At 44.7% G+C, this 16,397-nt stretch overlaps 2 protein-coding genes across 2 annotated transcripts in view; one reads left to right on the top strand and one right to left on the bottom strand.

Moving 5' to 3' along the window:
- Positions 1-3,555: 3,555 nt before the first annotated feature.
- Positions 3,556-12,717, bottom strand: DENND10 (DENN domain containing 10). The gene is made up of 9 exons (XM_005489844.3): positions 12,614-12,717; positions 11,933-12,129; positions 10,779-10,858; positions 9,133-9,281; positions 8,847-8,958; positions 8,375-8,475; positions 7,190-7,297; positions 6,537-6,631; positions 3,556-5,904 (listed from the first exon to the last, which is right to left on the bottom strand). The coding sequence occupies exons 1-9, from the start codon at positions 12,657-12,659 to the stop codon at positions 5,728-5,730; spliced, it is 1,065 nt and encodes a 354-aa protein (XP_005489901.1). The 5' UTR covers positions 12,660-12,717; the 3' UTR covers positions 3,556-5,727.
- Positions 12,718-14,625: 1,908 nt separating this feature from the next.
- EIF3A (eukaryotic translation initiation factor 3 subunit A) overlaps positions 14,626-16,397 on the top strand; it is a 29,334-nt gene continuing 27,562 nt past the window's right edge. The window contains exon 1 of the mRNA XM_074545305.1: positions 14,626-14,785. Coding sequence (XP_074401406.1) covers positions 14,737-14,785 — 49 coding nt within the window. The 5' untranslated portion in view covers positions 14,626-14,736. The remainder of the gene's footprint in view (positions 14,786-16,397) is intronic.

Raw genomic sequence — 16,397 nt, 5'->3', positions numbered from 1 at the left:
AAAGTGCTCAGGAAATGGGTGACAAACTTGACTATGAGTTAATTCCTGTTTTTCTAAACATCCTTGAAGGAGTTGTGAAGCTTGATAGCCCTTGAGCTTTAGAACTTGGTTTTTACACTGAAGCCTTGAGGAGATCCCATGTCTTTCTGACCTTGTAGTGGACAATGAGGAATTCCACTTTTGCAGGTTGGCTGTGTTTATCCAAAGAAAGAAAGTTCTTTTGATATGTGCCATCATTTTTGTATATGTGGATCAGCAAGGTGATACATTTTGCTGATCCAGTGAAATTCTCCTCAGCTGTCTGTGAAGAGCTGCAGGAAGAGCTTAGAGGAGACTCTGTGATTGTGACAACATCTTCAGTGATTTTGGAGCCACCTCTGCTACAACCCCTGGCTGTAGTTATGTGATGTGCTGCTAAGGCTCTGTGACAAGGATGGAAATGCACTAGATAATATAAAATTATTTATGTGAAGGTGATTAGCACAAGTGCAGCTTCAAGTGTGCCATAATTTAACTTAGGCACAATACACAGGTCATTGCTCTGCTGTTGCTGCAGGATTGGATTTCTTTTCAGTGTGAGGAAAACAATGGTTGCCCAGTCCAATCCATCCTACAGGAAGAGAGCAGCATAGAGCAAAGCAAGGAAAAATAGCAGGCCTGGGCTTCTGCAAGAGATTCCTGCAGTGCTTTTGGCACTGAACAAAAGCAGGAAGTTGGGGGTTGAGTTTAATTTCTTGTTCGAGTTCTGCCTTTTCTGAGCCTTCCTCTGACAACTTACTGGGGAAGAAGGTCAGACAAGGGAAGAGGAGAGAGGAGCAGCAGCACATCCTAAGGACCTGGAACTGGAGGGGAACATGCTCTAAAAAACCATATGGATACTGTCTGTAATTGGCAGGGTTTGCACTACTCCGGTGGAGAACTGTGGTGAATTTTTAAAGGTAAAGGATTTTTACACCTACTGAACTCTGCAGGCTCACTCAGCCTCTGGGGGTGGTGTCCTTCAGTACATGGTAAAACCTCATCAGGGTAAGAAGATAATTGTGTTGTGTCAGACCAAAGAGCCTGCTGAGCCAAATGTCACCTGCTCAGGGCAGGAGGTTAGAGCTAGATGATCTTTAGGGTCACTTCCAACCCAAACCATTCCATGGTTCTAGCACAGGGTCAGGTGGAACAGGCTTAAGCCTCAGCCTGCCTCTGAGTGAAGTGTTTGTCTCCTTCCAAAGCTTTAATAGCAGAGGCACAGATAACACCCTGCAGTTAAATTACCTAAACTATGTTTCTCTCTTCCTATTTCAGTCACATACCAAAGGCAAATGCAGGAGGGGTCTGATTCCACTCTCAGTAAACAGTAACTGGCACTACAGTGAAGACCTACACCTCTCCCCACTCCTTTTTTAAACATAATTTAAGAATGGCTAAAGTAAATGCTAATTACATGAACCACAGTGGGAACAAGCAAAAAACCCCAAAACCTAAGAGTAGAGCAAAGCCAACCAAGAAGAGAATATATTAGTGAACTTGGGATTGTCATGGTAACTAGACAAGCTATAAATTCACTGGCAGCACACTTGGATGTTTTAAGCAAATTGATGTCATTACAACTCCATGAGTAAGGCTTCTGGAATAGGTCTGGTAATAGAGTCTGTTATTACAGCTGCCCCTTCTCAAACTCCACCAGCTCCTTACTGAATACCTGAGCTGAAATTTGCCATATTAAACCCAGCCCCCTCAGGGTTATTAAATACCCCTTTCCCCCATTCTCAGAAATGTTCCTATTGCCCTAATAACCAGAATTTTCCAGAAGAGGAGGGCAGGCACTGCCATTTTAAATTGTCAGCCTGGCTGACTCAGCTGCTTCCCAAATCAGGGCAGGGAAATGACACTGCCAAAAAGGCCCTGGCATCCTCAGCCTTGAGCCAGTCCCTGAGAACTGCCAGGAGCAGACACCTGGTAATCCAGAGATACAAGTCAGGGAACAAGCAGCAAAGCAGCATGTTTGAGGGACCTGGGAAGAGGAAACCTTCCCCTTTGTAATGTGGAATAAATTAACAACACACCAGCCCAAGGCAGGTCTGAGTCCTGCCTTAGCTGGCCCTGGTGTTAAGTGACAGTGCATTAGTGGTGGAACCAGTTTGAGTTGTGGTGAATAACAGATGGAAGCTTTCAGCTTCAAGGAAAACAGAAGTCTTAGTACAGCACAAGATGCTGTGCCTCACCCACTCAGCTTGTCATCTTGAAATGTAGGAAAATCCAGTGAGGCTTTCAGGCCCCTTTAATGTAGCTTAAAAAAAAAACATCAGCCACTCCTATGTTAAGAAATACTGAGATCAAAGCTTTTCTCAGCTGGAGCTGTGTCCCTGCTTCACCCCCAGGCCTGTAACCCAGCCATGCTGCTTTTCCTTTTCCCCACATGCTGGGGTGGAGGAAGGAAGGAAGGAAGGATGAACACAGGAGGGAGTCCTGCACTGCACAGCAAACACCCCGTGCTGCTCAGTGGCACTCAAGGAGCTGCTGCCCAGCCTTGGAGTCTCCTCCTATCCCACATCGCTGCAGCTCCAAGGAATGACTTCACCTGACCAGAGATGCTGTGACTCAGACTGCAGCCAGCTGCCTAGGGAAGGGTGTAAGGCACTGTGAGGCAGCTGGGAACTCCCTGCACTGAGCTTTATGGCTTGTTTTGAATCAAGAAATGGAGCTGCTTCAACTGACATCCCACACCACACAGTGAACAAACCCTCTGCAGCCATTTCAGGAGCAGTCAGAGGCTGAAGGCAGGAGCAGCCAGGATGTTTAAGATGGATTCTGTAACATGTCCCATGTCAAGTTTTTCCAGGTTGAACAGCATTACACTGCTCTCCATTGAACATTCCCCCTTCACACATTTGCCTGCAGGAGAACAGGGCAGGGCAGCTCCTAGCAGGAACTAAAACTCCAGGGATGGAAGCAGTAAAGCAAGTAACCCAATTTACTCAGCAAAATCTCAGCTGCAGGCACTGAGTGTTTACCCTGCTCCCCTTTCCAGGCCTCTGCCCTGCTCACTCTTTACCTTCCAATTTCTGCAAATGTAGTGGAGATGTTATGGTGCAGGAACCATTCACCATTTTGTATTTCTCCAAGAACAGAAAGGTAGTAAGATGAAAAAGTATGAATAAAAATTCCATTTGAAATGGCCTTTGCCTCTAGGAGGAAGAAAGGATGGCATCTGACTGCACCCCAGCACTGCTTGTGTGCATCCTGGGGAAAGGGGAGCGAGAAAGAACTAGAAATATTTTCCTGTCCTGACCTTGCAAATTTTTCTATTTTATTTTAAACATTTTTGAAAAGAAACAGTGTTAAAAGTCAATAAGAAAATGCAAGAACATTAAGATAATCCTTTGAACTCATTGAGGCTGAGAGAGGCCAATAAACGTTGTACAGTGCTGATGATAAAATCAGCAAGGACAGAAGTGTTAGCCCAAACCATGGCTCAATCCCAGTATTGCAAAATTAAAAGCTAAGGCCTGTGGCCCCATGGTCACAACTATTCAAAAATAAATTTACATAAATGAAAGGGCAGACTCTTCAGGAATTTTTTAATAGGCATAAGCATGCTATGAGTCCAGTTCCTTAAGTGCAAAATCGAATTTCATCTGTGTTGCACAAACAGCAGAAGGTCTCATACAACACTGAGATCTTCAACTGAAACATTTCCAGAACAGAAATCAAAACAGGCATTCAAGGTTTAGTTTGCAGCTGAGCTCCTCTGCTTTGTGTGGCTGTCTCTAGATATGCCTTAAGGCAGTTTGTTAATAAGAAAAAAAAGGAATTTCTTCTCAGTTACACTATGGTATTAAGACAGCTGGCTGAAGCAGGTTCAGATTTTCCTTGGTGAAAGAATTCCATTTCAGTGGACTTTAAAGTAGGTCCTGAATAGAATTTTCAGCATAGTTTTGCAGTTCTTCTAATCTGACTGTTTTATAGGCCCCAAAACAGCAATATTAAAGAAGCAGCAATATTAAAGAACCATTAACAAAAACCATGAATGGGCAAATGGGGGAAAAAGCTGCAGAGCACTTACAGGTAAACAAAGGCAGTTGCAGTATTTTTCTCAGAAGTTAAAATTACATGCTACTGTGTTCAGAATTTAAACTTCAGACTAAGTGTTTAAAGCAGAATTTTACACCCCTGAAAATAGGGGACTGTTCTGAAACACTTTCATTTCCTGACTGTAATAACCACTCATTGTATACACAGAAGCCACATTCCTTAATCCCATTCTAAAATAGATTTCCTTAAGGTATCATACATAGCAGAAGAACAATTCTTTCTCACATAGTTATTGATGAGCTCTACCAGTTTCAGAACAGCAAATTTCCAATTATTTAACAATATAAATATTGGTTACTAAAGTTTGAATCATAAGTATAAAATCTCTATGTAAAACCACATGCTACAGCCTATCTGTACAAAGGCCAGGAAAAAGGTTCTTTTTTTCTTGTAACAAAGTGCTACTGCAGAATTGACTGATTTGTTGTGGACATTTCTGAACAAATACAGATTGTTTGGCTCAGAGCATTTCCTTACAGACTAAATTCTTTCAGAAGATTGTAAAGCAGTTAGTTTCAGGCTGCTCAGTAAAAAAAAACCAAACAAAAAGCCAATAACAAACAATCAAAAAAACCCATTCTGGAGTTATGGCTGTGCAACCAAACAAGTAGGCAAATTTTAATTTTCTCTAAACTCTTTCCCAGTTTTCTGTATGAGTTTGGAAGTTTTCATCTAGATTTCATTTACACACAGCACCATCAGCCAGTACCTGTGTTCCAGCTCCAGTCATCCAAGAAGCTGCTGCTCCTCCTGTGGCACCTGGCTTTTTGAGCATTCCTGGTGCATAAGGCTTTGACTCATCTGATTTTCTCTCACATGGATCAGGAATGAATGGCCAGGTCTCTTCTCAGCTGGGAGCCCCAAGAGCTTCTCCAATGCCTCCAGCTGTAAGGCAGCACTTGTCCATGACCCCCACCCACTCCAAGCACAGTAATCCTGTATCTTATCCCTCCACCAGAGGCATGGGAAGGAGTGAAAGGGGGAAAACCTCTAAGGCAAGAGTCCCAAAGAGGTGCTGAGCTTCAAAACATCCCTTCCTTTTCATACTAAGGCTGCCCATCAGATTTTCCCAGACATCCTTTATTCACACCTAGACACTTTCAAGTAGAAAGAGAGAACTTGTCCATTTATTTGGGATTTCCAGGTACCAGGCAGTCCAGAGCAGGAGCAGCATCTGACACCAGGCTGGCATCCCTGGAAGCCCAGAAGGAGCACTCAGAGCATGTTCAGGTGTCCTGTGCAGAGATCAGCACATCCCAGCTGTGCTGCAGCCGTGTTCCAGACCCCAGGCAGACAAGTCAGAGCTGTCCAGCCTCTGCAGTGTGCAGGACAAACAGCCACTACACTGCTGGACACACAGCCTGGACACACTGGCCTGTGCTACTTGTACACCCACTCGCTCTGTGGGGTGAAACACAGGAGCCATAGGTACAGAGTGAGAGTTGGGGGAGATAATGACACCAGGAATGTTCCCAAATATGTCTCCATATGTTCCCAGTCAAGCTCCAATATTCTGCATTACATCAGTAACTAGGACATTGACTCATACCTTTAGTTTTCATATAAAATACCAGGTATACCTATCTGGATGGCAGAGACAGCTTTTTCAGAATTGGTCCATAACACTGCAGTGCATCAAAATCAGATTTTGAGCATTTGTTCAGCAGCTGCTAAATGAAAAAGGAAATTTTCTGTGGCTGGTGGAAATCGCTTTTGTTTCAGGGCCTCAGCATTAAGGGTTGGTTTTTCATTGCCATCAGAAACTTCAGTAAGTGAGGCTAAAGTAGCCAAGATTTCTTTTGTCTTCAGAGAAATGTCCTTAAGGAAGAGAAAAACAAGCAACCATGAATACAGGATTAGGTATTAAAAGGTTTTCACATACACTTACAATAAAAAACAAAAATGGAAGCAATAGTAAATAAATAGTTCATTTAAATAAAGACCCCACTTGTAACAGTTCTTCAGCCTGCTCTTGTGCCATTTTGGATAAAGGAAGCACAACCACTCCTCTCCTGACCTTACTGAGCTCTGTGACTGAGTCACTCAGTTGTGAAGTGTCTAATATTACATGGGGGAGGGAGTGATAAAATGCCATCATCATAAAAATCAGGTTTTATGGCTAAGAAGCCACATTTAGCAGGACCTTTTAGAGGTACTGCCAATACTATTGACAAAGCACTGAGCAAAATCCATGCCTTGTGGAATAAAACTGGGAAGCCAGTCTTACAATCAATAGAATTTCTGAACTTTCTTCAGCAATGTAGTTACCCAAGAGATAATATAAACTAAGTAATCCTTAAAAAGCTGAATGATAAATAAAAATGCTCATTTGTAAAAAGGCAGAAGGTAGAAGAAACTGACTGATTCTCAGTGCCACTCTTCCTCCTACTCCCTCCTTCTGCCAAGATTCAGCAATAGAAGTTAATTAGATTTAAAAATAAAATATTAACCTTAATGACTTGGCTGTCTGATTTATCTGGATCTTCTGCAGACTGAACAATTAGTTGTCCAATTTCTTTGTGAAGTTTTCCCATTGTCATTGCCTCTGTGTAAGAAAAAACCAAAACACCACACATAAAATCACCTTTTTTGTGATACCTAGAAATGCATATGAGTAACACACCAAACTGAGGAATCTTTTCATGACTGCCATTTGAAATCTGTTGATAAAGGCAATAACTTTGTATCAACAGCCAGTACCTCTGAAGTGGCCCAAAAGCACTGATAAGGAGCAGCAAGATGATAAGCAACATAAAAGGTTTTCTTTCAAATAATCCCCAGACTTCAGGTATTTAGTGCCATGTTTTTCTAAAAACTCATGTAATATATCTCCATTCAGCTGAAAGTCTCTCCCATGTCTAACATGGATGTTATGAAATCTCAATTGTGCATTTTTTGGAAAACAAAGCACATCTTTATACAAATTCCAACTTTAACCAGTCTTCCAGGGTGGCAATAAAATGAAGACAGAAACTTACAAATTGACTTTTCAAAACCTGGATGGAAGAAGGATCAAGATTGTTTGATCTACAGCAAGATTGAGCAATTACTGTCAACTCTGGAATAAGCTGCCTCTAAATCCAAAATATAAAGAGCAACCAACCTTTTACTACAGGTGAAACTGTAATCTCACTGTCTGCCAAATTCACATAGACATCATAGAGGTCGGATCTACTGCTCACTTCAGAGTCTGTAAATCCAGCAATGTAACCTAGAGCACAGAATTGAGCAAGATTAGGATCTTCAGAAATAAAATCAAAAATCACAGTCCTGAAGTCTCTTCTAAGAGTATCTGACACAAAACCCACTGGACCCAAGAGGCTGCTCTCTTGATATTATCAGTCATTCCACAAGTGCTCAGCAGATGCTTCATTTCCAAAGAGCTTAAAAATGAACTCCTAAAACTGCTTAGAGCATGGATTAACTGCTAACACTACAGCAATATCACCAATGTGACATTTTAAACTCTCTTCCTACTAAAATTACTCATTTGTAACTCATTATATTCTCAAAATCTCCACTCTGGAGCTTGCTGTCACAAAGTCAGTATTAGACTGGAACAGAGGAATAAACCCAGCAGATTTGCTTATTTATAGCATGTCAGATGAGCAAACCTGGAGCAGTTTTTTTCCATGGAAGGTGCTTAGTGAGCTGTAGAAATGCTGAAGATGAGCAGTCTCCTTGCTCATATTCTGTATAAAGAAGCCTCTTAATGGCCCCATGATGTGTCACAGGAACCCCTGCATAAAGCTTGGGCCTGTTCCTGGACTATGCATGAAGCACTGTGCACACTCAGCACTGTGTCACACAGACCACACTCCTACAGGTAAAGTTCACCTGGGATGAGGAGCCTCAGACTTCACTGACATCAAAACAGAAGTCTGGGACTTCAGGGTTAGGAATTAAGAGAAAAAAACAAACATTCCATTACTAGTAATGTGTAGAAGCTGGGAGAAATGTTGCTTATCTAAGTGAGCTGGTTCTGTACAACAGGAAGACTTTTAATCCCTCCAGTCAAAGCATCAAACAAGTCTGAAGGCTGCTTTGCATCTGTGATTAGGGAGAGACCAATGTGGATCCACCCAAAGCCACCAGATTAACTAATTATCTTCCCACATACCTGTTTAGCTGATTTGCCTTTTCCAAAGAAAATTATGTTTAACTTTGATCAATAGCATTAACAGCAAAATAAGCTTCTTTTCCCTCCAAAGTTCCCTAGTGCAAAACTTTGCAGCAACAAGCTGAAATAGAATTTTCCTGGTATTTTTGATTAAGAAATCACCTCTACCTGTGCAGGCTTTTAAGGCTTCCAGTTCCTCCTCATTTAGATGCACATATGAATGAAGAATTGACCAGTCTTGTCGATGCCACACTAATGCAGGCAAAGTCCTAGGGAGATCAGGGTGCAACTTGAGACGCAGTACATTTTTACTTACACTAAATAAAGCTCCACACTAAAAACTGCATGCCATGAAAAAGAACAATAATCACTAGGTCCCTTTTAGGGGTGTGTGTATGTATTTATATATGAATTGTAGAAATTTCACCTATCAGTACAAGCAGAGTTTATCACTCATTCCACCATTAAATTTCTCTGAGTTGAGCAACATAGAGCTAAACATTAAGAGGGATTCAACAAAATTTCTATGAAGAGGTTTATATTTTTTTCCTTAAAATACAGGCTTTTTCCTCAATAAAGGTTCAAAATTTGTTGGACTTCTGGGGGTGGGTGAGTGGGAAGGAAGGAATTGATAAAGTACCTGGTAAATTCCTGGATAGCTTCTATTCTAGGATGGTACACTACAATTCTCTTCTTTAACATCAGTGCAGTATATAAAATAACTGTTTCCATTCCAAACTGAGACACTATATCTAGAAAAGAGAGGGAATTATTTTATAGAAGGTATTTATGCTGATATTTTTTGAAGAAGCTTAATAATAACAGCCCAGGTAACAGTGTCAGCACAGTTTACTTGAAGCATAAATGAAGATTGCATTTTAGGCTGTAAGAAAGAAATCAGAGCAGAGACTGGGGCAGAGATTAACCTTTGATGGAGCCAGCAAGGTAAGCCTTCCGAGCATCAAAGTCCTTGCTGAGGAAGGATCCATTTTCTTCACTTTGGCAGATGCCCTTTGTGAGGACTGCAATGTAACTCTCCATCATTTTAACTGGGCTTCCATGCTTCAGGTAGATTCTGTGGGAAAAGGAGAGAGTCTGCTATTTTAACTGCAATCACTGCACATATATATATATATATATATATATAAATTAAAAGTCAGTATCACAAATAGCAATATTGTTGGCAATAATTCCAATTCTGGACTCCTGGCTGAGGTTTTAAATACTAAACTAGAAGTTTTCCAACATGCACACAAACACATCTGTATTTTAGAATTTAAAATAACCCTGTATTTTGATTTCAGCTTTCTATTTTATGAATGAACCAGCATGGACTAAGATAGAAACACACCCCAAAGGTGCAGGTAGGTGTCCAGACAAAGGATTCTTTGTAGACTTGGAAGATGTCTGTTTAATGAAAAAGCAACTACCACAGTAACTCCAGTAACACGCAGACTACGACTACAGCTTTTAATTTTTTATCCAAGTATCTTTTCTTCTGTACTCTTTACTAAATGATGAAAGAAAAATAGAAACATGTCCTTGATACTCAATAAAACCCCAAAATGACACAGAGGAAGCACAGCCTGAGAGAGCCATGCATTGTCAGCTGTCTTCCAGGAAGAACAGAGACACTGTAACCTCTTTTACAGGGTAAGATATTTCAGGAATAGCACTGAAGCTGTCAACTACACATTTTCCATGGCAGCTATAGCACAAAGCAACATCACACTTGAAACTCAATTATTATCATGCTTGGAAGAATCTATTCTAGATTTGAAAGGAAGTATTAGCTGATAAGTCAGCAGAAATGTGATCCACAGTGAATATAAATTTTTCATGTATCACCAAATAAGAACACATGTCAGTTTTTCAGTGCCCTGCAGAATTGGTAAGTCTGAAAGCATTTCTAAGTCTGCATTATATATAGTGAGTCCCAAGAGCACAATAACCTCACAATTGCACCAATGATCTGCAAAATCCCAGGGAATACTCTTGGTATCAAGAACTGGGACTGAACTAATTTGGAAACTGAAGGAAAAGTAAAATAAGAAGCAGACAGAGAATGAGAATGGGGACATGAAGGGAAGTGAGTAAACAGGACAAGGAAATGAGAAGAGCTTTTTTGGTTGGAACAGGGCTCTCACTTCCCCACAGGAAAAGCAAAACCATCCCTGGGTGCTGTGCTTGGCTCACAGGAGCTGCAAGCAGCACTTACAAAGATGTTGTGGAGGGATCCGAGTCATTCACCATACACAGGGTGATCTCTAAGTCCAACACTGACATATTCCCAAACATTTACACTTTTTAAAATATACTCTCAGAGAAAATGAGTGTGAGGGTGGTGGTGGTGTGTGTCTGGAGAAGATACAGATTAAAACTCAATAAACATCTGACATTCATCCAACACCTTCTGTATATGACAGCTCAAATCAAGGATTTTTATAATCTGATTTCCTTTGTAGGACTGAGTTTCCAGCAATTTGTTTGAACAAATGCAACCCAATGAATTGAACCTTTTGCTTTGGCAAGATCTAAGCATGCAGAACCTCAGGCCAGCTTTTGTACAGACCTGCAGAGGATCCTGGTGAAGGCTGCATATTTCTCTGGGTTGAAGTCTTTGGCTGTCAGGACAATGGAGAAGTGGGTCACCTGCACATGACACAGGCACAGAAACACACAGAGCTCAGGTAATGACCCCACAGGAACAGCCTTGGTCACTTCACTGTCCAAGCTCCTAACTGCAGCAATGGCCTGGACAGAGAACTTCTGTGCAGACTATCTTCTGCTTAACCTACACACAAGAGTTGCTTTCCTCTAACCTCATGAAGTTACTAAAAAACAGAAAGGCATTTTCCTTCCCCCTAGCAGGGAGGAAACTTTCAGAACTTGCTGCCAAAGAAGCCTGTAGAGGCAGACAGCTTCAACATATCTAGAAATAGACTGGAAAAACTACACAGACAGTAGGCCCACAAACAGAACTGCTCTAACTTCCTCAATCAAATGATTGTGGCTGGGACAGTACCAGACTGAAAGTCTGCAGACAACGATCAGGCTCACATGTCCTCCTGAAATAGCATCTCCCACTGCACCTATTGAAGACAGCACTGTGACATTTAATTTTATTTTACTTCATGGGAAATAAAAACTTGGAGTGAGGAAAGGCAAGCAACATTCTGCTGTGGGCATACAAAATTACCATGTCATCTTTCTACTTAACAACATAGAACAAAACAGGAAAACTGAACAGACTTAACCAACAGTTTAATCATTTTTATAACAGGGAAAAGACAGAACATACAACTATATTTGCTGTCTTCCAGTAATAAATGCAGTGGCAAAGAAAGTACCTACAAAACTCAATCCTTTAGGGAAAAGTGGCAGCAGGTTCTATAGGAACAAGACTCTGGACACTATGAAACAAACTCCATAGAAAGAAATAAAATGCTGAACTTAAAATGCAAATTACCAAGAAACAGCAGCATGAAATAGCATTTGTATGTTAACACAAAGAATTGGGTAATGAGTATCTCAATCATTCTGCAATTCCATGTCCTGGTGACAAATGAAACAGACTAGCTGGACACCTGGACAGAGCTGCATCTGTGAGCACACAACACCTTGAATCCCTTCTCATTTCTCTCCATGAGAAAACACGGCTTAACCCACAGAGAACTCTGCAGAAGCCCTCCCTGCATTCTGCTGAAAAACCCCACCAAGCCATACCTTCTTCAAGGCTGGAGAATCTTGAACTTCTACCGTTGTGATGTAGAACCAAGACCTTTTATACTGGCCGAACACAAACGTGTGGAGCAGTTGGTTTTCATCTGTAAGGCAGCACTTTCGCAGTAGCAGAGTCCTCAGTTCCGCTGTTACCGACGGATAACACCAAACCCACAAAACATCTCCGTTGGTGTCTTTTTCTATGGTGGAAAGATGTTCACTGTGAGAATGCCAAACAGCAGCAAGGAAGTAAATTGATGGGTTAATTTTTTTCCTGGAATCAGATTACAATTCCACCTTGCCCTGACCCTAGACATCAGTTCTGCCACTACGGTTCAAGCCTTAAGGCAAGAATTCTGACACGGGTTTTATTTTTTTAAATGTTATTCTTGACCTGCTTCACGAGGTCTAAGAAGCACCAAGTTTGAATGCACATTCAACATGAGCACGACATTGAGGAACAAGCACCCGGACCAGCTCATTTATGATTCTCCCTATTTCTGATTTCGCAACATCAACCTCGGAAGCCGCGAATTTCAGACACTTCGGCCGAGTTGTGCCCGGCTGAGCCCCGCAACAGGCAGAGCCGGCACCCCCGGCCCCGCCCGGGCCCGCGGCCTCAGCGCGGCGGGCCCCGGTCCCGCCCCAGCCCGGTTCCCCCAGCCCGGCTGCCCCGGCCCTCACCGATCAGCCCCACGGCCCGCAGCAGCTGCGCCTCCGGCTCTGCCATCTTCGCTCCGCCGCCTTCCGCCCGCCCGGCCCCGCTCCACCCTCACGGCCCCGCTCCGCCCCCCCGCCATTTACTGAGCGCTGCCTGCTGCTTCCTCCTCAGAACGGCCGCCCGTTCTCCGGCGGGAACCGGGGAAAAAAGAATGGGTCTGGAGAAAATGGGCCTTTTTTGTTGTCTGCGTCACAGAATCCCTGCAATAGTCAGACTGGAAGGGACCATGGAGCTCAGCCGGTGCCACCGCCTTGCTGAAGCAGGTCTCCAGAGCCTGGCACTCGGGCGTGTCCAGACGGCTTCAGGACACCTCCAGGGATGCTGACTCCAAACCTTCCGTGGGCAGTGTCCCAGTGTATGATCACTGCACAATGCAGTGGAATTCCCTGTGTTCCTGCCTGTTACCTCTTGTCCTATTGCTGGGCACCACCTGGTCCATCTGACACATCCCTTCAGATAGTGACAGACATGGATGAGATCCCTGTTTTCCAGGCTGAACAGCCCCAGCTCCCTCAGCCTTTCCCCAAAAGGGAAGAGCTCCAGTGCCCTCATCATCTCCACAGCCCTCTGTAAGTCACAGTTCATGTGAAATGTTACACAAAAGGAGGGTGGCCCTGCTGGCAACCACCTCCTGAAATCATGGCCAGGATCTGTCCCCTGAGTAACCCAAACCAGACATCCCTGTGTTTCCACACAGCACGGATAAAGGCTGGCTCCTGCCCAGGTGGGGACTGAGTGGTGTGAGGAACAGTCATGGAAGCAGAACAACTATTTCTGAGTAACTCCACACACCAGCAAGTTTATTGAGAATGTAAATCTCATTTGCAAGAATGTAATGTTATTTGCAAGTTTGAATGAGTAGGGGCACCTGAACTGAACACTGGACTCCGTGACCTTAAGGGTCTTTTCCAACCTAAATGATTCTAGGAATACCACTATACTGATTAGAAGAAACTTCTGAAATAACTGAGATAACTAGAGGAGCAACAGAAGCTGATAAAAAATGTGTGAAGATGTGGGAGAGGCCAGGCCTGTCCCAGCCCGGCTAGGGAACACGCTAAAGGGCAGCTTGCCATATGATTTTCATGAAGTCATCAAGTACACACATTAGTAGGAAGAGACAAGACAGACGATACAAAATTGTCGTGAGGGCTTTTATAGATCCAAAAACATGGAGTGGGCTGCCCAATAGCAAACCCAGTCATAAATACCAGGTGGGACACCTGCAGTCCCCATGAGAGCACAGCTGCCCCCATGAGAAGGCTGCAAGGACAGCCACTGGCTCCGGTGACATGGGCACAGCTGCCATCCTGACCTCAGATACTCACCCGACATAAATTAATTTTATGAACACAAGAAAAGCACTTGTTCAGCGCTATAAATACCTCAGTGATGACTATTTAATGCAGACTGTACTAAAACACACGTCTGTCATGGCTTAGGAACAAAATTCCCCAATTTAGTGTTCCCATTGAAACACCCCAGACCATGCACACTCGGTCGCGTCCCCCTCACCTCCCCTTGTGATAAGATGGAGAACAAAAAGGGAAAGATCGCGGGCTGGGCTAAGAACAATTTACTAGAAGCAGATAAAGGATAGGAAAACGAACAGTAACAACAATGCTAATAACAGAGTGTGCGAGAGAGGCGAACGACTCACATGGGGCTCAGGGCCACCCGACCGCCCCCCCCCGCTAAACCTCCCGAATTAAGGCTCGTTCGGACAAAGGGCTTTGTAGAGCTCGCCCCGCGCTCCCCTCACAGGCCCGATCTCCCCATGACCCCATCATACGATCCCTTCAGGCTTCTGGTCCCAATCCCCCTCCCGTTTTTTCCAAGATTTCCCCACGATCCCCTCCCGGTCCCGATCCCATTGCCCCGTGGCTCCGGTCCCGGTGCCGGTCCGGCCGGCGACCCGCGCGCGCACCGGGCGGGGTTTCCGCTTCCGCCGCCGCGGCCGTGGCGGCGCGCGCGGGCCCCTTTCCCTCCCCTTCCCCTGGCGCTCCCTCCCTTTCCGGCCGCGCGTGCCGCCTGGCTGGAGCTCGGAGCCGCCGCCGCCCCGTGAGGAGCCGCCGCCGCCGCCATCATGCCGGTGTACTTCCAGCGGCCCGAGAACGCCCTGAAGCGGGCGAACGGTCAGTGCGGGCCGCGCCCACACACACACACACAGCGCCGGGTCGCCTCCCGCTCCGCTCCCCGGCTCCCGGCCGCGCCCGCCTCGGGACCCCGCGGCCGGGCCCACCCGGGAGAGCCCACCCGGAATCCCCCGGTGCTGAGCGGAGGCCGCCGGGAGCGCCTGCCCGGGTGGGAGCGGGCGGTGCGGCGGCGGCGCGGGGAAAGGGCCGGGCAGGGCCGGCGCGGCCGCGCCGCATGGCGGAGGGGAGGCAGGCCCGGCGGGCGCGGGGAGCGGGCCCGGCCCCGCCTCCCGCTCCCCGGGGCCCCACGGCCGCCTCCGGGCGCAGGGGGAGCCGCGGCTGGCACGGCCTCAGCCCGCCGGCCTGGCCATGAGCGGGCCGGAGCGCGCTGCCCTGCCGGGGTGAGCGCACACGCGGGCTCATTCCAGGCCCTTGTGTGCATCGTGTGCTGTGTCCCGTCCTTCGCGTGACTCCGGCGAGAACGCAAATGGTAAAACTCCCTCGCTGCCGCACAGGCTGGTAACGCTGGCTTGGCCCTGGAAGACCGATCTAGGGAGACAATTCAGCGCTGTAGCCGTTGCTTGCTGGACTGGTTATATTTATCAGCTGGCTCATTTCGGGCCAAACATATGGCTTTGACGCTTCTGTTTTTTATAGTATCCTATTTTAAGCCCTTAGCGAGACCATTTAGACTGGTCATTGTCACAGGGCTGATCGAAAGATGACACTAAAAGACATCCACAACTTACAGATGATTTATGGGCCTTTAAATGACAGCAGGAGAGGCTGTGTGGTCTGGGGACTCTGCATTATTAAAGTACTTAGTGTAACAAGAAAATGTGGATGTACTGCACATCCTCAAGATTTTTAATCAAAAATTCATTGTAAAAATTTTTCCCACAAAGATAAAACAATGAAAGATAAAATCAGCTTCAGTCAGCGTTCAGGGATGAAGATGTGTTGTATCAGTCCTTTCACTGGAAAAGATGCACATACCATAATATATAAATTTTATTTATATTTGCAAATACTTAGGTAGAGGAAGTGGTATTTGGTGTGCAAGTCACATTTCTGAAATATTGACTTCAAGCTGCTCATTATTATTATTATTGATGCTTTCCTGGAATTTAAGTTCGCATTTCTTATAGTGCTGCAAGTCAGCTATGTTGTGTTGAAGTGAAGGAGTGGAACTGCAGGGGGTGTTCTCCAGACAGATGCTGGCAATCCTGAATTTCAGTGGGCTGAGTGGAAAACATGACAAGCAGTGTCACATCTTACAAACTGCAAGGGCTCAATCTAACCACAGCCAAGCATATTAAAGGGTGGAAAGTCATACCTAAGGCAGATTGTGTGTTGCAGGAAGCAGTTTAGTGTTAAACTGGCATTTTTAATGGGGACATTGAGTGCAGTTTCCAGAGTTTCAGTGTGTGTTTTATAAGGCTCAAGTGAGCATTAGAAGCACTTCACGTTCTCAGCATCTTCAACATACAGAGGTGATGTTTGGAAATACAAAGAGAATGAAGGATTTTAAGTATATACAGATATGTAGGAAAAGTGTTTTTATAATTGATAAATGTAGGTCAAGGCAAACCCTCAGCTATTGTTATATTTG

The sequence above is a fragment of the Zonotrichia albicollis genome, chromosome 7, assembly GCF_047830755.1.
Source record: "Zonotrichia albicollis isolate bZonAlb1 chromosome 7, bZonAlb1.hap1, whole genome shotgun sequence".
Classification (NCBI taxonomy): domain Eukaryota; kingdom Metazoa; phylum Chordata; class Aves; order Passeriformes; family Passerellidae; genus Zonotrichia; species Zonotrichia albicollis.
Note: the sequence above shows the minus strand (reverse complement) of the source record. Positions and strands in the feature narration are given on the sequence as shown.